This window comes from Engystomops pustulosus, chromosome 6 (genome assembly GCF_040894005.1).
Source record: "Engystomops pustulosus chromosome 6, aEngPut4.maternal, whole genome shotgun sequence".
Classification (NCBI taxonomy): domain Eukaryota; kingdom Metazoa; phylum Chordata; class Amphibia; order Anura; family Leptodactylidae; genus Engystomops; species Engystomops pustulosus.
The window spans coordinates 150,518,102-150,540,865 of record NC_092416.1 but is presented as its reverse complement, the minus strand read 5'-3'; the positions used below and the strand labels follow the sequence as shown (position 1 = coordinate 150,540,865).

General features: G+C 44.1%; 1 protein-coding gene across 2 annotated transcripts; it reads left to right on the top strand.

The window, feature by feature from the left end:
- Nucleotides 1-1,487: 1,487 nt before the first annotated feature.
- Nucleotides 1,488-19,897, top strand: LOC140064672 (uncharacterized). Of its 2 annotated transcripts, none has more exons than XM_072111786.1 (7): nt 1,488-1,637; nt 9,485-9,534; nt 11,413-11,612; nt 12,164-12,267; nt 13,674-16,355; nt 17,893-18,101; nt 18,329-19,897. In XM_072111786.1, the coding sequence occupies exons 3-7, from the start codon at nt 11,435-11,437 to the stop codon at nt 18,396-18,398; spliced, it is 3,243 nt and encodes a 1,080-aa protein (XP_071967887.1). In that variant the 5' UTR covers nt 1,488-1,637; nt 9,485-9,534; nt 11,413-11,434; the 3' UTR covers nt 18,399-19,897. The 2 variants fall into 2 exon arrangements, with proteins under 2 accessions (XP_071967887.1, XP_071967886.1); XM_072111785.1 differs by having other exon boundaries at nt 11,410-11,612.
- Nucleotides 19,898-22,764: the final 2,867 nt, after the last annotated feature.

The window sequence follows — 22,764 nt, the reverse complement described above, 5'->3', positions numbered from 1 at the left end:
CTACACAAGTGTTTGGCAAGTGCCACCTAGTGGGGAGAAAAGAGAACTAAAAAGGGACAGATGTAGATGTGTCTAGCTAACTGCAAAAAAACCCAAGCTTTCACGTACATCAAGTTTTGCCAAGAGAATTTATCAGGCAAATCCATCACCATATTGTACAGACAACAGGAGTTAATGGGGCACATTTACTTACCTGGCCACTGGAGTTCACAGTGCGTTGTCCGACGATCATGCACTCTGCCGCGATTCACTAAGATTGTGTGCCCGATATCCTGCATGTGTAGCTCCCCCGCTCCGGTCCGACTGAGTTCATCTTCTTCTTCCTGGTGCATGTAAGTGCTTGGGCTTGCGACACAAAATGAATCTTAAATCCCGTGTTCAGTCCGAATCAGTCGGATCATCCGATGGCACGCCCAATTTCTGTTGCATGAAAGCCAACGCAGCTATACCACAATCCGATCGCGGGCGACACAATCCCAGCACAGACACCATTTAAATACCTGTCAAAGCTGCGCAAATCCTGAAAACGGCGAACAGTCCGACGAAAGTGGGATCTGCGACCCTTTGTTTGTTACGTGGATTATTGGTGCTTTTCATTGCTGCAATAAAGTAGATACATACTAGTGGATCAGAGCACACAATGGGCAATAGACTGACTACTTGTTTTCCCCTATCCACATTAAAGGATTAATAATCTGATTGGTGGTGGGATCCCATCAATCACCAGAGCGGGGACACCATCTGTATGTAAATCCTGTGGCTGACAATATACAGGGATAAAGTGACTTTAAGGATCAGTTCATACAGATGTATTTTTCTTCTGGAGTCTAATACCAGATCTAATCAGCGTTTGAGCTTTCCAACCTGGACATCGCTGCTTGTGGTACAGTCTTGGTGGCCTCCTATTGCTTTCAATGGGAGATTTGTAGACAGAAAATCTGCTTTTATGAACTGACCCTAACGTTACATGTTGGAACCCTGGCTGTAGTAGCTGTCACTCTTTGGTGGCTGTGTGGGAGCACATATGTCTCTGACAATATATATTTTCCTTCTCCTATATCTCAGTTTTGATGAATACTTCATTTACTATAAAATAAACATTCTGAAACCTCAATATCACATCATTTCCTCCTGGAAATACACGAATGAATGACTTGTAGTATGTGCCTACAGAGCCTTGTATTACCCTATCAGTGCTGACATTGTGTAGGTCATGTCATTGGCTATGAGAATGGTAGTACACAATTTATTATCCATTTCCAGGAGTAATAACAGAGGGAAGACACATTGCCCAGTATTTATTAGCACAGATAAGAACCAGGGGTCCCTCCAGATGTTATTTCTGCATGTTTAGGACCCCCCTGCTCTTCCTCCTTGCACTGGGTCCAGTATTGCAGTAGGGCGCAGTGCACACTGCAGGCAGCAGGAGGCGGCAGCCTCTAGTACAGGCCGCACACTGGTAGGATGTCGCCACCGTGTGGCAGTAATTGTGCACTGCACGGCTTTCACTTTCATTTCTGCAGAATAGACTTGTTGTCGTACCTGTAACGTCCGCGGCTCTTCCCAGAAGTGACTGCACCGGATAACCGAGCAGCAGCACGGCCCCGGGGCCCGGGACAGCTCCGTGCACGGAGGGGGTGAGCGTCTCTGTGTCTGTGTCCTGTCTCTGTACTTTACTTCCTGACACACAAACTCTTGTGTCCCCTCTTATCCTCCATAATGCGGAAATACATCTCATTGCTGCTGCTGCTGGACTACTGGAATGCTGGGGGTTGTAGTTGTACAGATGAGACCCCATTAAGGTGCCACTACCCCCTATAACTCCCTGCTGTGTCACTACAGGGGTCTGCTGTCTGTCACAATGTATTTCTGTGACTCCATTACTGGGGGTCCTATTCACTTCCCACAAGGCTGCAGCCAGGAGCATATGCTATGTTGTTGTGGGAAAATGGACCATCCCTTTAAGAATGACTTGCTACCCATTCGGGACTAGATTCCCATATGGTTAGGGATAGTCCTCCTTTTTTGTAAGAGTCTCCGGAAATAATCTGATTACAGGGTGTGATGAGACAATAAGGACTTATTTAGTGTTATATCCTCCTGCAGCGCCTCCGCAGGACAAATAAGGTATTACACTGTCCCCATTGAAATCGTGTGACCTGTTCCTCCATCAAGTTAGATCCCTGCTGTCCCAAAAAATTGATGGGGGTCCTGCACCCTGCTCCAGTGGCTCCGAATAAGAGGTATAAACTTAAGGGCTGCTTATTTTCTCAGACAGGCAACTCATTAATTTATTAATTTATGTAAGCTCCGTCTCCAGGAAAATGAGACAGGTTTGTGATATATTACTGTCAAAAAATGAAAAGTGTTCTTGTAGACCCCAAATACCAAAAGAATTGAGGGGTCACAGCGGTGTCACCATGAACAAGCTACATACATATAAGGGTCTTACCCCCTGTGCCCACCATTGCCACCTTCCCTGCAGTTTGACCACCTCTTGTTATGCCTAAAACTCAGCTGTTAACTAGGAGAATGGTAACACCCACTTGTATATATATAAAGTCTTAAACTGGGCATGACATCCATAGCTGGCTAGCAGTTCGTCTGTGATGGGTGCTGCATAGGGCTGCCCCCTAGTACTGTGTGGTTGACAGCTCTTACACACACAGGTGCCGTTTTGGGGATATATCAGGGTTTTATTACTGTAAATGTATTTTTTTGCAGTGAATCTCCCATCTAATTTCTGTCTGCCGGTGTGCCAAACTGCTTACTCTTCAATTTCTCTAAGGCTCCTTTCAGACAGGGCGTGTAGGGATGTATATACGACCGCAAGTTTGCAATCTTATATATATCCCCTTAGATGGGTATGGCACCCCTCGTTCTCTCCAAATGTATGCTCGCCCAGCTGTTTGTGAAAGCAGCCTAACCCTGACTCTGAATATGCTCTATCTTTCCCCGTGTTTGTGACCGTGCAGCGCTGTTTCCTATGGAGCGTATGCTTGTCCTGCCATAGCATACGTGTGTGTGAAAGCCGCCTAACTCTGACTCTGACTCCATAGTCCTGTTTTCCTGGTCACTCGGACAGTGCTGAGATAAATGCAGAAATTCCATCCCAGAGCTTTATTCCTCTGATCTATAGCAGAGGAGCTTCACTCCTGAGCATGTACAAAAAGTTCTCTCAACTAAAAGGTTAGAAGAGTAGCCGTCGGCCACATACAGTACATAAAGCCTCAAGTTGCGGCCCAAACCCTGCTCTAATGAGCATGTTCGTAACTGTTCAGGATGTCGGGTAGCGGTGAGTGCAGCGGAGATGTTCTCTTCTCCTGCCACTCCGCTGTGTATCCTGACTCCTGACACTTGTCGTATGCATTGGGGTAAGAGGAGGCCCCAGGAGTGGTAAGTACTTGTCAGCTGTACTATACTGCTCCCGCATCCTCTCCTGCTCCTTTTTTGTGTTCTGTGGTATTTATTGCTGTACTGTGGCATTTATAATTTCTGGGATGACATTTTGTGCTGTAAGGTGGTTGTGGGTGCATCTAGGGTGCTGGTTACATAAAGGTGAGCAGGATGACAATATGGCCCTTGGACCAATAAATGTTGCTCACTCCTTGACTAAATCCTTAGATCAGGAATAGAACGGACATTTAAAATAAATTTAATATTTTTTTATCATTTATTATTTGTTTGTGGAATCGGCCTATTTTATCACAACTCCATAGCCCTGATTTCTGGGATTCCAAGTTCTTCTCCCCCCTGGATTTTGTGACTAATAAAAAAAAAGGTTGTTGAGTTTCTGGACAAAAGTAGGTGGAAACACTGAGAACCAGGGGAGTTAAAAGGGTTATCCAGGGACACAGATTTTTTTATGCACCAACTTCAGTGCAGCCAATGCAACATCTTCTTCCCCAACAGGATTGCAGTACCACAATCCTATCTATATTTGGGGAAGCAGGGAATCCTTATATCATATACCACTAGGAGGAGTCCCGTCCTCTGCATTGTAGTCAGTACACGAAATACAGACACTCCACTGTCCGTCTGTGGTCTGTATTATGTGGAGTTTGGGTTTTAGTATAACCTATATGACTTTAGCCAGTTTACCACAAACTTATGCACGCCCAGACATGCATACAGCCGTGTGCTGGTGAGAGGAGGGGTGAGTGCTGCTCACCCCTCCCCTCTCCATAGGAGGAAGTGTGGCACGGCTGTATTTACGGGGGAAGAAAAAGCATGGTGGCCATAAAAATGGATGGACCTATTCCCTTTGAAATGCATGGGGCCGAATGCTACCCCTTACGGTATGGTACAGGTAGCATACATTTGTGTAAAAGCCGCCTTACATGTATAATGAAGGAATAAAATATTTTATAATACCATAACCTGGGAGTCTGTTATCTATAAAGGGGCAGCGCATGAAACCAAAAATTTGGCCTCGTGACAAGGGTGCTCGGCAATGAGAAGAGGGGATTACAGGTCAGGCATTTGCCAGAACCTGTTTATACTGAATATGTTTCTGTTATTCTCGCTCTGATAAGGGAGATGTTTCCCATGAGACCACAAGTTACCGTTGGCCGAGCAGATTCCTTGTACTTGGATGGTCCTTTGTCCTCGCACAAGCCTCTACTTGCCTCTGATGTTTGCTGTGCAAGGAATGAATGGCCACATTTCCTAGATAATGAATAATAAACACCCTACGCTGGCACAGTATGCCAAGAAGACAGCATGTGCGCCAGCGGACAGTGTGCCACCGGACAAGTGTGGGCATATTATAGGGAGTCACAACGTTAGATAACGGTATGTACACCCTGCAATAATGTTATTAGTTGTGTTCAGACTGAAGCCTCATTTTCTAGCCATGTGGCTACCGACATATGAACGTGTGTATCCTGGGCCGCAAACCACAGTGTGGCATCAGTGCTGCAAACACAGGCAGGAATCTAGCAGCCGGCTCATACACGGGGCCGTGGAGACCAAAACCCCATAAAAACACATGAGGACTAGTAAATGGCCCAGAACAACATTTGGGTGCATGAAGCTGCATCTCAGCTCAGCCAAGTGTGCATGTGTGTACGATAAGTACAATGACTTATCACCCAAAAATAAAGGATCCGCTATGTTGTGATTCATCATGTCCAATAATACAACCCTGAACATCACCTGTGAGGGGGAGTTGACAGACTCCCAAACACAGGAGATGGATTCTGTATTCTGTGTATAAGGGCTTGTATGGGGTTCTGTGCGGTTCTGTGTGGGGGGAGATTTATCAGGACTTGTACACCAGTTTTTCGACCTGAAATAATCAAAATTATTGTGAACTGCCAGGAATTGCGAATATTTCCCCCTTTATTCCAGCTTCAAGTCAAGTGTGTGTGGAGGGGCGTGAAGGAGGCATGGCTGGCGGCAAAGTGGAGGAAGTGAAGGGAAGCCGAGAGGGTGTGGAGGAGCATGAAGGTAGATTGGCCGGTCCTCTCACTGTAGCCTATGAACATCCAGGACTGTATGTATGGCTCTAGTTATAGTACAAGCAGTGGCGCCGCCAGGACAGGGCAAGTGCCGGGCCCAAGAGCTGCTGGGGGGCCCACAATAAGCTATACTTAAAGAATCCATGAGGCTGAGGGGGGACTGTATCTAATGAATCCACAGGGGATGAGGGGGGGTTATATAAAATATCCATGAAATATTTTAGAACAGAAGACTGTTTTAGTTTCTGAATTTTGAATGCTGCCACGTGAGTTCACTGCAAAGGGGACCACTGAGGCTCAGCTTCCCAGGGGCCTACTGAAACCTGGAGAAGACCCTGCACGCAGGTTATTATAGAATTGCAGGCCGGAGCCTCCTGGTGTATCTGGCGTGGTGTGGCATGGTGGGAAGGGGGTATTTGGTGCACGGAGCCACCACATATGATAAATTCCCCCCATTGAGTATAGGGATGCGGATTTGCAGTGTGGAATCTTTTCACTGTAATAAAGTGTAGTGTATGGGATTGATTGGAAATGTGGAAAATAGCAGCAGACTTGATCCGCAGTAACTAGATGCCGTGTCAATGATTGCCGTGCATCGTGCAGCAGAAATCAACCTTTGCAATTCAGAGAATGGTCAGAATCGCAGCGTTATCCGCATGCGGCTTACGGTATTTCGGATGCCGGCAGGATAACCACTTCTGTAAATTCTGACAGCCATTCCAGCTACGTGTGCGGGTGCCCTAATAGGATGGTGTTGAAGATACCATCATTATATTATCGATTAAGCAAGTGCGTGTTCAATTTTAGAAAACATTGGGGCACATTTACTTACCCGGTCCTGTCGCGATCCCTCGGTGCGTTGTCCGACGAGAATTCGGGTCTGTCGCGATTCACTAAGATCGTGCGCCTGAGTTCCTGCATCCGTCGATTCTGCCCCGAGGTCCGCCGGAGTTCACCTGCTTCTTCCTGGTGCATGTGAGTGCTTGATCTTGCGACACAAATCCTTTTTTAAATTCCATGTTTTGTCCGAATCCGTTGGGTTGTCTGATGACCCGCCCCCCAATTTCTGTAGCGTGCAAGCCGGCGCTGATGCGCCCAGACGATTGCAGGTGATAACCCATTACAACACTTTTTGCCATCTTACAACAAACAAAAAAGGGATAAGTAATGTTATCAATAGGTTGTAGAGTCCCCAAAATGGTCACAATGAAAACGCTAGCTCGTCCTGCTAAAGATGACACAGCTATTGGCCTCAGAAGATGGCGAAAAGAAGAATTTAAAAAATATTTTTAATAACCTAATAAAACTGATTATAAATTTGGTATCCCCGTAATTATACCAATTCAGGGGAAGGTGTCATTTGGAGCACATAGTGAAAACTGTAAAGTAGGAAATGGTGCAAATGCGTTTTGTCAATTTCACCACTTTTGGAATTTTTTTCCAGCTTCCCAGTATATGACATGGAAGTGCAGACAATAGACCGTCATGTAGCTCTGTAGAAAATTTATGAAATATAAAAAAAAGTTTGGATTTTGAAATAGGGGAAGAAAAAGTGGCAACGCAAAAATGAACAAGGGCGTCGTCAGTAAGGAGTTAACATCATTACAAAATACAATTTATCCTGGATAACAAGTCCTCAAACAGTTAATAGAAAATTAAACAGAAAGGGTTAATAGAATAATTTTCTGGGAGCACTGGCAGATGGAGCAGACCCTGCTATGACACTTGTGCACCACTAGGCGGCGCTGTAGTCTCAGCTGTGTCGCAAGGTTCGGCAGTAGTCAGGGATGTGAGATTCTGGGTAGTTGTGTGCAAAATCTTTGTCACATGGAGAGTAGTGCGGGCCGGGTGCAAAACTCCTGCGCTCCACAGGGCGGATGCTCAGCCCCACGACGTGTTCTAGACGTCATCACACAGAATACAGAAATGTGGCCAACATTCTAATATTTCCCAATTATTACCGACCAGATGGAGGCTCCATATACTGATCCATGTATGTAATGTAGTATGTAATTCCATTAACGACTACTGACAACCTCGTTCTCAGGACCGCAGTGATCCCAGCACCCCACAAAATCATGTATGGACATTGTATGTAAACAGGCAGTCCCCGGGTTATGTGCTAGATAGGTTCCATAGGTTTGTTCTCAAGTTGTCTTTGTAAGTCGAAACTGTATATTTTATCATTGTAGATCCAGACCAAATAAATTTTTCCCAGTGACAATTGGACAATAATGGGACCAAGGATTATCAATAAAACTTCATTACAGACACCTTACAGCTGATCATTGCAGTCTGGGACTATAGTAACACCCAGAGACTTTACCAGAGGTCACAGTGGCCAGAGAAGTCTGTCTTTAACTAGGGGTCATCTGTAAGTCGGGTGTCCTTAAGTAGGAGACCGCCTGTATATACACCCATCACTAGGCAAGTGCCATGATAAAACCTGAACATCCTGCTATCTATGAGCCACAAGGGGTTTCATTACTATGGCTAAACCCCCATCCCCTGCCCTTATAGTATCTAGAGCTGTAAGATAATAATAATAATAATTCCTTTATATAGCACACAGATCCTGCCAAATCAGTCCCTGTCCCCAATGGGGCTCACAATCTCCACCTACCAGTATGTATTTGAAGTAGCAATATACTATATACTATATCCATACTATATCCAGTGGCCTTGTGACTATCTATAGAATATGTTAGAATATGTTCTGTATGGGCAGTGGGCACTTTTGCTTATCCAAAGGGGCATTTGGGTGTGTGTGTGTGGGGGGGGGGGTCAGTTGTGAAGCGGGTGAGCAAATGTAGGAATAGCATATGTAACCTACTACTATACAGTATGTAGCTTCCTGCCCTCTTAGGGTAAAGTCACATCCTGAATGTTTCCTGGCATAGTGTGACCCTTACTGTGGGCAGTAAACCAAGTGCCAAGAATGGGGATGTATTATGTATCAAGGCATTTGGGTCCAAGACCACGCTACGTGGTTAGTTGCAGCGACAGGGCATGCTGGGGGTTGTAGTCTTTGACTGCCACTGGTTGCTAACCATGATGTCTTCCTTTATGGAGGGGCTTAAGATTGTGAAAGATTTCTTTGTGATATCCAGGACGTATACACGAATATATGCAGAACACTGTATACTACATGGAATTCCATCTGTTCTTGTATACTCTTTCTTTTTTAAGCAGTTTGTGTAAATCAGCTTTCTGTCCTGTCCCCACTGACAGCTGAGAGATATATAACCTGATAAAGTGTCAGATGACTGAACTCCTTACAGACAGTCCCTAGTGTAATCTCCTCAGAGAGCTGAGAAATATTTTCTAGCAATACTCCAGAAGGCTTTCACTGCTCACTACAGGAGAACGAAGCAGAAAAAGGACACATCCTTAATAAAGTATATTAAAGTTTATTATTATGTCCTGCTCTATTCATTTGTGAAATATAATACATTGCTTAGTTACTCTTTAATCCAATGTAGTGTATATACACAGAGATATATGTAGACTGTCTGACTGGGTACCAGGCTTCACACAAGTCCATGGTCAGGATACAGACTACTGTATAAATGGACAACCCTTAGATCTGCAATAGGGAATTGCCTTTAAGTGGATCCTCAGTAAATAGGAATTGCTATTGTCCTATTGTGAAATGCCCCATTGGCCATGTGAATGGAGGGGATCCATGCATGAAGACGTGTGATAATACGTCGCCTCCAGTCCAACCTCAGTATATCCTAGTATTTTGTTCCAGGCCATTAGGTTTTATCTGATTGTAGCGAGTCCTGGTCCCACACGTAGCTGCCATGGAGATGCCGTGTTGTGTTTACCAGCCGCGCACATTTCTGGCACTTCATAATATTGCTTATTCTGTCCTTTTCACATCTCCAAATTTTCTTTTCCCGCCCCCAGCACGGCCCCATGTCTTGTAGCACTCTGCACTCGGATGACTCTGTACCCCCAAATCCAGAGTATGATACCTCATATTATATACTCAGTTTTTAACCCTTTTGTCTTTACAGGGAAAAGGGCTGTTTTCATGCTGAGCTGAACACAAAACTCATCATTGCAGGTAAGTACACCCGTGTAATACACATTAGAAGAAAGCAATTATATAATAATATATATTATAATATATCGAATACACATGGAAGACGTCATTTACTGAAAAATCATCATCCCTTTATAACAATAATTCTATTCTCACTATGCCCTGAGCTTGTGGTGGTCTTGTTCAGAAGTGTGCGTTAAAGGGTGTTCCCATGTTGCTTCGGTACTTCCGGGAGGCAATGAGCGTCCTCCGTGGGGCAAGGGACACTAGGAAAGTGACTTCCTCTGTGTCACGGGTGTCCCTGCGATCCATGCCTCGGATCGCAGACACGGCCACTCCCCTCTCCATGGCAGGCGCTGCCGTGTCACCCGGCCTGCACTCACCTCTGCAGGCTCCTGCTCCCGTCCGGGCTAGGCCGCGTGCATGTCCCCACTCACTAGGGTGCTCCGGCACTCGGCGACTTGCGCACTGCTGATTGGAGCTGGCCACTTCTGGGTTTTCCTTAAAGGCCGGCTGTTCCCATCAATTCCTGCTGGATCTTTGTGCTTCATGCCTCAGAGAAAGCTTCCTTCCTGTGTTCTGTGTTCCTGTTCTGCTCTCCCGTTGTGACCCTGGACAAGACCCTGATTCTGCACCTCTGCCACCTGCCTTAAACTTCTGCCTGCTCCTGACCACGAGAGTGCCTGACGTGCCTGTATCAACCTTGGCTGCCACCTCGGGCTACTTGCACCTGTAGAACAGCCTGGTGGCACCCTGCCGAACCAGGGGGTCCACTGACCCCAAACCCTGACACTCCGGTAAACGCAAGTGACGTCCCATGTCGAAGGAGGCCACTCATTGGCTAAAGCAGGTCCCACGACCCCCCCTGAACTTCCAGCTTGAAAATCGGAAGTACTGGAAACATGCGGGATCTGAAGCAGTTTAAGTACGCTTTCTGTTTTTGGTTTTTATTTTCCAACCCGAACGCCTTAGGTCAGGCAATGAAGTTTTGGAAAAAGTTTCTGAATGGTTACTGAGTAAGTCACACTTACCTTACAGATCCGTTGCCTCTCCCAATCACCTGACTGAGTCAGGTCACTGTACTGGCCAGTGATTGGCTGAGCAGTCACTCCTCAAGAGGTATCAAGAAGGACCAGGAAGTAGAGAGTAGCTGGGGAACCTGGGAAGCAACCACCAAGATTGAGGACAAGTTATTTTATTACTAAATACAACATAATATAAGTGGCTGGATAATGACATAAAGGTGTCACAGCCAAGACAATGCTGTGCTTCTTGGCCTTGCAAACTATGAAGTTTCTTAATTAACATAATTAATCCTAATAAAATGGGTTTTCCAGTATTTATAATGACGTTCTACCCTCAGGAATGGCAGTGGTGGCTGCAGTTACAGTACATGGCCACTACACTAAGGTACTTGCTTCCAACTCTGTGAACTTTGTTATGGCAGTCCCCTTACTGGTGCAGAGGTCAGGCAGTGCTCCGGATCCCCCATAATGTCCTACTGGACAACCTTTTGTCCAAAATGAACAACTGTTTTCATACATTTGTAGAAGCATAAGCAAGGAACTGACCTAGAACCCTAGGCTCACCCCAAAAAAATAATCGTAGTGGCCCACACCCCACCCTTAGTAGCCTAGAACTTGCTTAGCTTGTGGGGTTATTATTGCATTAGATCCGGGCCCCAGTGGTGGGCTACCCCTGGACTACTGAATGTAGAACTGTAAGAGAAGATGCCCCAAGAATATAATTTCATGGAGAATCCATCCTCGACATTTCGCATCCTGCATCGGCATCCTGGGTGTGATCTACATTCTCATATGCGGCCTTTTCTCTCGTACCAAAAATAGCGTCATTGTCTGTCACTGCAGCTACTCCACTATTCTGTATTTTTGTTAGCAGCTTCCTGAAGGATCTGGGAGCGATGGAGAGGAAGAGGCTAAGAGTAGATGGAATTCCGACTGACATCCCAGCTGGACGCGCAAAGGATAAACTCACTATACATTTCCTGAGGAGCCGAAATGGGGGAGGAGAGGTGGAAAACATTGACATTATCCAGGGAAACCCGGCATATGCCATTGTAACGTTTGAAGATGATGAAGGTAAAAGACCATCTAGGATGGACATATGGGGGAGATTTATCATCAGGTTTCTGAGGTAAAACTCTTCTAGTTGCCCATGGAAACCAATCAGAGCACAGCGTTATTTTTATAAATAGATAGAAATGGAAGCTGAGCTCTGATTGGTTTTCATGGGCAACTAGAACAGTTCTGCTCTAAGAGACTGACAAGGCCTCATTTTCTTCTGTGTGACTAATTTTTCTCACAATTCAACTTCATCCATTTGTGGATGAAGTTGGCTTCTTGGCATTGACTCGCAGTAGGCCTGTAGGGGTGCTGTGTCCACCCAAAGCCTTGCTTTACACCCCTAGAGGTGTTACTCAGACCAATCGTGATACTGTCTTCTTCTAAGGCCTCTGTTAAAGTGTGTTAATGGAAACTGGTGTACAAGAATAGCTTGTATTTTGCTGACAGATCCACCTGCCAGCAGAAGGGAGGTCTGCATCAGGTTATCTATAGGTTATGTGAACTACACTACGGTTACTCCATTATTTTCATACATCCATTTGATCAAGTTTTCTCTGTCTCTGCAGTGGTGGACAGCGTCCTGAGAGTCAAAGCTCACACTTTGGAAATCCATGACAAGATATATCACCTGGTGGTCAGTGAGGTTACTGACAAATTGGAGGTAGAAGAGGTACTGGAAATGCTTGTGTCTGTTTCCATCCTGAAAAAAATCTCACTTTAATAGGGGTGAACTGTCACTTTAATAGGGTTTTACAGTCTATGAGGATGAGGGGGTGACACAAGAGCTTACAGTCTATGAGGATGAGGGGGTGACACAAGAGCTTGCAGTCTATGAGGATGAGGGGGTGACACAAGAGCTTACAGTCTATGAGGATGAGGGGGTGACACAAGAGCTTACAGTCTATGAGGATGAGGGGGTGACACAAGAGCTTACAGTCTATGAGGATGAGGGGGGGACACAAGAGGTATAAGAGCTTGTATGATGGTCCTTCCAGACAAAACAATATTAATAATGGAATTATATATTATAACTAAATATTATATAATATCTAGGTTATGCCATCATTTCCTTATATTGGAATGGGGCTGTGTTGCAATGTCATTCTAGTCAGACGCCCCACTGATCATACATTTATGGTATACCCTATGACCTCTGTGACATCTCCTATAAGGTTTGACCCCTGTTATAAAGATCAAATGGGTCACGCTGTGACACTCACCTAACACTACCTATAGATATGGGACAATTCCATTAATATATGTACATTATTCATTACACCCTTGTATGTTCAGCACATAGAGAGGGCTCGAGGGATTTCTCACTGAACAATTCATATCTAATTTCCTGAATAAACAGGATCTGCTAGAGAAATAGATAAAGCTATGTGTGTTTTATGATATGGATGATGTCCACATGCAGGAAACAGGATACCCTCCTCATGTCATATATCAGAAAACTTATCAGGTTTATACAGCCGCACTGTCACTTCTGTAACAATCACAGCTCAAGAACAATATGACAGCACACGATAAGTGGTGGGAATCAGATTTAAGTCTCAATAAAGGCCACATGATACAGAAGCCATATGTGACCCCATTAGAAATAGGTTTATAGTTATAGGGCTTTTATGATCTCTACAAGTCCCTATTGCTGTTCGGTGTGGTTCCCACTGCATCACAAAAAACCCTAATGAAAATAGAAGCTGGACGCACATGCACCTTCACCTACGTCAGTGGATGGAGCGGCAGTGGGACCCCCATCAATCAGCAGGTGCTCCCCTAAACCGTGGATGAGGAAAAAACTTAAAGCAACCAAACAAATTCTTGATCGCACAAATCTCTGCTGAAGGATTGTGCTTTAGACATAACCCCTTACACATTTTCGTCCATATTGGCCATTAGTCATTCAAACCGACCAGACATGGAGGACAGGCTTTTATTGTTAAATTTCGACAGTCTCACATCTGTTATGGTTGAAACTGTCTATTTTCTTTAACTTGAGCCTAATGTGTATGGACATCTTTAGAGTAAGTCTCAGCCAAACACACTGAAATTTAAGCCGTTTTCCATTTTCAGGTATTTCAGAAGCTTTCATTGACCATAAGCTACAAAAAATTTCCAGCAAGTTGTAGAGGTCTTCTAAAGAACCTGAGGCAGACGCATAAAGATGTAAAGTTTGACTATGACGATAAGTTCATGACATGCACTATAAGTGGACCCTACGCGAAGATACAAACCTTGGCACAGGAAATATTAAGCGAATTAGAAGTTGGAGAAGGAAACGTAAAGCACATGTCATCAGATACCCGAAGGAAAACAAAGAGTGACCGAATCAAAAATCATTCAGACCCCAGAGATCCTCCACTAGTCTTAGCTGAAAAATCTGTGCCTCATTATGGAAGTGCAGTGGAGGCAAAATATAGTCAGCAGACCGAATCACTAGAGCAATTACAAGAACCTTTTGTATGGGATTCGGATATCTTCAAATACATACAAAAATTCCACACGTTGGAGTATCAGGAGATACTGAGCAAATATCATGTTCAAGCAGTGGATGAAAGCGGAGATGGGATCACCACGATTTATCTTCAGGCTGTCAACGGGGGTAAAAACCATCTGACAGACTTGAGCTATGCGAGATCCAGGCTCATGGGTCTTTATCAAGGTTTGGAACTAATTCTTCGAAAGGAGCAGATAGACAAGAGAGACATACACGGAGATTCAAACTTTCATAGAGTATTGCTAAGAGACCTCCAAAAAAGTTATCCTATGCTTCTTTGTCATGATGATGACAGATATCTGTACCTTATTGGCAATGGGGTTGATGTGGCTCAAGGAAAACAATACCTCAGCGACTTACAGATGAAATTTGACCGGCCTTCTGCTTTTTCAGATCCACAATTTAGTGGGGCCAGTAGTATATCGGAAGGAGCGCCACTTTCCTTGTCTCCTACATACAAGCATGAAAGTAAGGTTGGAAGCAGGATAGCCGCTTCGTTTAGCGTTCCCACAACACAAAACACATATCTAAAGACTCACATGGATGAGAAATACCTGGTTTCATCAAATAGTCATAGCCGACAGCTCCTAGATCGGGCGAGCGATCCACCCATTGACAGGATGTCCCTAGAATCTCCAATTACAGGGGAGCTTCATAAGAAAGAAGATATGGGTCATTCGCTAGCAGATGAGAAGTCAGAAAGCAAGACCATGCCATCACTCAAAAGACGAGATGTATTCCCATCCCTGAAAACCGGCAGAGAGGATATAAGGCAAAGCAGAAGCACCTCCAAAGCTACAGGCCCACTTAAACCCGTGCGAATTACTAAAGCGTCAAGTGAGCTAGCCTACTCAAGCCTGGTAGACGTGAACTTGCCACCCATGGACTTCAAAGTACCAGAAGGCAAACTTAGAAGATCTAATAGTCTATCACGAGTTCATTCTAAAGAGAGCGCCTCTACTGAGCAGCAGAGCGATACACTAATATTCAACGACGAAGTCATTGTGACCGATTGGCTGTGGCATTATATTAAACAGAACCATAAATCTGACATTGATAGTTGGTGTTCGGAGGTTGTGTTGAAGGAGGAAACCAAAAAAGGAAAAGTTACCTTAAAATTGAAAGCAACTAACAGAAGTGCTTTGACTGTACCAAAAGAAAAGATTCAGCTATTATGTTGGAAAGAGGATGTGAATGTTGCCAACTCTAGCCTTGACTATGCCACTATTGGGGTTCAGGGTCCAGATGACAGTGCCTTAGATGAGTGGTGTGATCTGTTCCGGAAATGCTCCAAAAAACTTTCTATAAAGCTGGAGGAAGACAAGATGGTCCTTGTATATCCCAAAGAAATTCAAGCACTCATTCAAGAAGAGTACAGTCAACACACAGAACGAAAGGTGAAGCCACCAAGTGATGAAGCCATGACAGAAAATGGTCAGTCTTCTTTATGCCTAAAGGACAACTTGGAATTCTCAGACAATAACATGGATGAAGAATATATAACAGAGTTAATGAAGAAGCAGAGCTTAGAAGAAATAGACCACAGCAAACCACACCTGGAACACTTATCTTTTCATTCTAGAGATGAAGATATGGCCCAAGTTGAAAAAGGTCCATCACACCAGAAGTATTCCATGTTTGCTGAAACAGACCCATTCCAAGGAATCACCCAAGGAAGTGAAGCGTTTTTTGACAGCCCAATGGCAGCATCCCCAGATGAAAATTCTCTGCGTACCAAAAGACTTCAAGACTTCTTTGAAGACCAAAAATTTAGCTTGAAGTCGGAGAAGCTTCAGACAGAAACTGCAAACACTGAAGTGAAAACTTACGATCGTGGTTCTTATACCAATGAGTTATTATCACAAGAAATTAACTATTCTCCAACAAATATCCCAAATCAGAATGAGATGTTACCACGTTATGGTGAGCTGAACATCTCTACAGAAGGTCACGTACCAGAGTATCAGAGCAGTTCAACTCAGTTGCGGATTCCTGCTGTAGGTCAGGAGTCAGAGATTGTGGATCCTATATGTGTCCAGTGTAAGAAAAGCGTCAAAACAGCCCAAATATTAAGTGGTCAAAATATGTGCATTGATTGTTATATATCATCTATTACCTCTGCTCGGAAAGAAGCAACAAAACACAAAAATACCCTGGGAGCCACCATGACTCATACAAGCATGAGCCTCACATTACCCGGGTATGAGCGAGATACTTCATTAAAGATAATATATGATGTTCCGGATGGAGTGCAAGGGGTAAGGAACTCAATTATGCTATATTAGCCTTCCTCCTGTATTTGGGGGTACATATATATATATATTCAAATTGTTTCTGTTCTGTATTTTAAAGGGAACCTGTCACCACAGATCTTCCCTCTTTAACCTTAAACAGTACCTATTAGTGCAGTGTAATAGTGTTACAGTGATGCCTTTATGTATATTATTGCTGCTACTATTCGGGAAAAATAACTTTTATTCCATGTTATTTTGTTTTGAAGGTCCACTCAATGAGTCTGGCAGCTTCTCAATGCAGTCAAGCTGCCCCGCCTCCTCTTGGACGCTCACAACCCTTACTCAGCCCTCTGTTTGGTAAAGTCATCCTCTTATTTGGAGCTTACCGAGAATGGGCCATCTACACGGGTGCACTGCGCAGGGTGCCACTTCATTGCACCACAGGAGCAACTCTCCTCTCTTAGGCCATTTCACACTGCCATAGCCCGGCCGAGCAGACAGCAGCGCTGGAGAGAAGGAAGCTTATATCTACACCCCCATGACGGCAGTGTGAAAGGGGCCTTATAATTTATATGCGATGCACTGAAGTGGCGCATGCACATTTTTTCCCTTGAGCTTAGTGCCGACCTGCTTCACGGGGTCACTGTTTCAGTGCATCGCAGGCGCGAGTGAGAGAAGGGTAACAAAGGTAGGCCCTGTGCATCCCCAGAGCATGAGGTCACTGGACAATGGGTTGGGCAAAGGTTCTGAGCGTCTGGGAGGAGGCGGGGCAGCATGACTGTATGGCGGAGCTCCCCCACCTCCTTGACTGGGTCTTCAGAAGAAAAGGACATGGAATAAAAGTTATTTTTCCCAAGTGGTGGCACCAATAATATATATAAGGCATCATTGCATTACACTCCACTGATAAGTACTGTTAATAGCTCATGGGGGAGATCTGTGGTGACAGGTTCCCTTTTAGGCTTAATTTAGGATTGATAAAGGATTTTAGGCTTAACAGAGAACGATACCTCCATTTGTCTCACCACAGCATGAGAGAAGTACAGACTGACAGTAGAATTGTAAAATTATAATGCATGTGACAACCCCGCTATTCTTTTTGGCTTTTTGCTGCACGGCCTCTCCCCTCTACTCTGAGTAAAACCTATAGCAAGCTTATAGTTAACTATTGCATCACTCACTCAGAGCAGAGGGAGGCTGCAAAGACGTGCAGTGCAGAGATCAAAGAACACAGCGGTGTGAGGGCATCTCCTGGTCCAATTACAATCCTGGAATATAAATGTATTTTTCACTGTTCTGCTGCTACTAATTGCACACTCAATAGTGTGGTTACACAGATCTCCAGGGACAATACCTACTGTAACACTTGGTATGGTCAAGACTAGTGACAGATTCCTTTTAAGAGGAAGGGAGTTAACGTGTGTGGAGATAAACAATAGAAGAATGTAGAATAAGTCTTTACATAAAATGAGACAGTGATTGGATTTCAGAAGGTTGAGTAGTAAAGGGCGCAAGTCAAAGTGAATATTAATATGGCCAATTCATTGTTTTCCTTACAAAGGATGGAGACCCTCAGCCAGGATGCCTGTACAAAGGTGGCAAGTTTGAAGCGTACCTACCCGATAACCGCGAGGGCAAGAGGCTTCTTAAACTGCTGCAAAGAGCCCTGGATGAAGACCTCATTTTTCACATCAAAAAATTGGAAACAGGAGAGAAAGTCACATGGTACAAAATCCCTCATAAAACCTCTCCAGATGGAGGGAAGCAAAAGTGAGTATCTTCATTGATAGCGGTAACAGTGGAGGGAGCACGTGAGTGGAGGTATACCAGGAGACTCACCGATGATGCAGCAGGTTACATGCAGAGTGCAGTCTCTCACCTCTACTGTGCCTCCTGCTATGGCATGCTGGGAGACTGAACCTTGCCTATTAGGGGGTGCTGGGAATGATCCTATGTGTTGTAGTGTCTGTATTTAGTCTCTCTCTCTCTCTCTGCAGGAACGGGTACCCAGATTCATCCTATATGAAATATGTCATTGACCTCCTTAAGCAAAACGGCATTGAATAAGAGACAACCCTTGAAGAGTGATACTAAGAGTCGAGAACCTAATGGGAGATACTGCTGGTCATATAATAAGAGGACATCTAGTAATCCAGTTATCAGATGATCAGGTTTTTTTTTTTTTAATAATATTTTGTATTTAGCCCTAGAAAAGAATCACTAAGGGTTAAATCGACTGAATATATCGTATTAAATTATAACATTCCATAATCATATTTAAAGGGGTTTCCAAAACTTTACTCAAATGAACATTTGTTGGACTCAACACATTTAAAAAGGGAAGAACTGTGCAGACCCCCAGAAGGGGCACGACCACAGTGGAAAGTGATTGATGGTATATCCTTCAGAGGAAACCCCCTTTAACATATTCATTCTAGTCTGTAGAAAACTGAAAGTCTGTCTGTAAATACACCGCATTATTGTTAGTCCGTTCATAATGCTGCAAGCTTCAGAGTTTAAATCCCCCATGATTCTCTGCGTGCTCCATGTCAGCAGAGAGTCGCATCTTGTGATTGACATATGGCTACAACACACATCTACATGTCCCGATGTAGCAACTAGCAGAATTGTGAATTCAGCTCTGCACTATAATACAGTACATCAGTTTAGATAAATTATACAACGGGGAAGCTTAAAAGGATTGTCAGGAGGATAACCTCTCCTGTCCATAGGCAGTGCATGGTATCATAACCATCTCCATACAGTGTAGATAAGATGCCAGCATAAACCATGGAACAGTTTTTTTTTTTCAACCTTTGTACAGTCCCTCTACTCCACTAAATGTGCTAAAATTTGAGCATGTTTAGCAAACTTTTCCAATAGGTGAAAAGTTCTCCTAAGCAGTAATACTCCAGTGTCGGACACTGGATGATAAATGTAGCAGGGTTCAAGACTGATCAAGTTTAATTTTACCCCTCCTATTAGGATAATATACTGCAAAAATGTTGATTTATTTCTCAATTGTATAATACTATCCATACTGATATTGAATTGCAGCCTGTAGTCTAGAGCTACATGAAAGGGCACCTGTCAGGGCGATTGGGACACTAAAGCAATTACAGTCCTAATGGACTGATGGGTTAGTGTCCCAAATCACCCTGTAACATTTCTATCCGAGGCCACACAACCCTACATAAAGACAAGTGTGATGATGTATAAGGGACACCTCTACAATGGAGCTGGGGTAGTGCACCTATGGCTGTGGGATTGTACGGACTACGGAAAAGAACAGAACTCTGGACCAAGGAAAATACTGAGTGATTTGGGGCTCTAAACCAGATTCTTATGGACCAGTGGTGTAGAGTCCCAAATCACACTGACAGGTCCTCTTTGCACTGTCCAACTTAGACTGAAAGTTACAGTTTATGAAGTTTAGAACCAAAATTTTACAATGTCTACAAGGAATGTGTAATGTACTTCTGCCCGTGTTGAGTTGTCAAATGTTACTGTGTAAATGAGCTTTAAATCATGATTTTAAAAATACATAAGCTTTTTAGAAATTTGAAGTTGATGCTTCATTAATGCAGAGCAGTAAATGGCAAGTGAGAACCTATCACTAATTGCAGGTAAGTCCACTGTGCCGCTACATATTGGTTATTTTCTGTCATATTCCATTAATGGGATTGCATATACCCATTGAAGTAAGTTATACATGATTAAAGCAGGAGCTGGACTGGACCCAAACACATAGCAGGAGGTTAACAGCATTTGATTGTAATATCCTATATCCCAGGGGGCATCCACCAAGATTCTGCCACGTGAGCCACCCCCAAGGCTACACGGACACTAGTGTTTTTGGCCATGTGCCAATCGTGGTTTCAGTGGCCAGCCCCATGAATTTTTAGGGGCCCATACACGTCATGGTATCAACAGCCATGTATATGGGAGGACGGCCTGAGCCGGCAGGGCCAGTCATCAGGACATATACGAGCTGTAGTCCCATAAGGCAGCAACTCGCAGCTTCAGAGAGGATTCGGGCCAGCGTTCAGTACCAGACTATATCCAACGTGCAGTCTGTATTTCACAGATTTAATTTGCAGCTTCCTGATGAACAAACAGAATAACCACACCCAGGAGATTTTTTTGTTATGCTTTTAATTAACATTTGAAACATGTAAGGCATACGGCAAAATTAGGCAGAAAAGCTTACACTTCATGTAAACAGCATTGGCACAAAACGCTCATATTTTGTTCAACTTTTACACATAAGCAGGGGTTCTGTAGAAAGACACCAGAACACGCGACAACTTGTCAAGGGAGGGAAGGTCTCGGATTCTCATCCAATAATAATAAAAAAAGTACTAATAAGACATTACTTTACAGAAAAACTTTTTGGCACCCTTCTGTCCAGCATACAGTACTGCAGCGTGGCTCAGACATCACGCCTTGCCTGCGAGAAGCAAGAACTCATAGTAGAAAGTCAGCAGATATGTATAGAGGTGTCCCTGTGTAGTGGGCTGCAGCTTACAAGGCTTTGCTATAGAATTCATATTCTGCAACCGGTCGTATGTGCAACCACCTGCCAATACGGTATCGCAGACCAGGAGGTCACAGCATTTGTGAAGGACTTTGCTTAGGTTCATCTCTAATCATACTGCACAATGTAGAGTTAAACTAAGCAAGTTTTGGGGGGGCAAAGATCACAAAGACAGGATTTACATTGAGGCAGCTGTAAAGAATTGTAACCAAAGATTGCAGAAGGAAGAATGAAGTGGGAGGATTGTGAAGATACGTAGGACGTGCACCTATGGAGGTGGTTTACAGCTCCAAATCCAAGCTAACATCCAAAGTCAGACTGGATCTTATGAAGTGGTAACAGAAGGGAGCACACAGCTTGCACAGCCCTGTAAAGGAGCCTCTCTAAGACGGTTCTAGCAACGTCATCTTGTACTTTAAAAGGGGCCCAAGACCTTATCCATAGGCCAAATACACAACCTGGTCTGGGACTCCGCGACACTTCCATGTATCATCTGTAACCGTATGGAGACATGCAGAAAACCCAAGAACAGATCCCCATAACACTGCAAGGAGTTAAATGTATGTAATGTGTGCAGCTACATTAAGTCATGGGGTCAAAGTCTGTATCCATAGTTTGGTGAACATTAAGAACTAATAAGATCAGCCACTTTTGGTTGGAAAGTCATGCTGGAAAAAAAAAAAATTTATACTTGAGATCTTACCAATGATCACTTTCTCCAGCGTACTAAGGGTTACAGGAAGTTTCCAAAAAGGGAAGACTTTTCCCACACTGAGTCTTCCACTAGGAACATGCCGGGCTTACTTTACTGGTGTCCCAAATAGAGGGGTGGCGGGGGTGTTTGATCACTACTACCAAGGTTTAATTTTCAAAGAAAGCTTTTAAGAAATTATGTGTTTAAGCTTTCTGCCAAGTGACAGACAAGGGTCTCCAGTAACACATAGAAAAGTTAAGAAATCACCATTAGACATATCTAACTCATGTTAACATGGCAAGTGGTGGACTTGGTAAAAACAAATTCAAAAGGGTTTTCTATTGCAACATCCATCCCTACGAAGGTCCATGAAATCCGGCCAGTGCAGGTCCACAATTCAGAGACTTGACGCTCTGAACTCTAAAACTACTCCCTCCATCATTTCCCACATGGATGAACGGGATGCAGTCGTGTGCCTCATGACCCTCATTCTTGTGATTGTTGGGGGAAACCTCCACATTCATAGCACAATCCCTAGAACTAATCTGTTGCCGTTGAAAACGTATCAGTGATCTGTTCCAGACGAGTCGTGTGACTCCCCCTCCCTTCTTCCACTTGTGATCACATGTAGTTTGTGATCTTGGCTGCCAACTTTCCTGCCCAGTGTAAACATGCCAAAATATCTGCACTCACATCATCCAGGAAAAAACCCTTTAAAGAGTAATTTTACAGGGTTAAAAAAGGTTTTTGGGTGACCTCTTTGGCAAGGTCAGTGCATGAAGGCTCCAAGCCTCTTGTTTAAAAAAGTCAATGTGCAGGTTTCTATGAAGGTAGTTCCTTTCTACCTAAGGACTACATGCCTTGTAACTACAGAGCATTCCCCATGTGTCCCTGACTACTACACACCCAACGCTAGACATTCCCCACCTCCTTGCTACATCGTGTCCTAGCTACACATCTACACTGAATAATTCAGCTTTAGCAATTTTTGGCTTCCCTGAATATCACTTTTACATATTTACACCAAGTCTACAGCAAAATCCCCTTTCCCCGTTGTGCTTAGACCAAGTTCTTCTACCTTGCCAAGTGGCTAATGAGACCATGAGATCCTCAGCCATCTGCGCCTCCACCTACAATAGCAAATCTAAAGTGTGGAAGTCCTTCTATGAAGTCCTGACCCTTTGTCACAAGGCCTTTGGGGG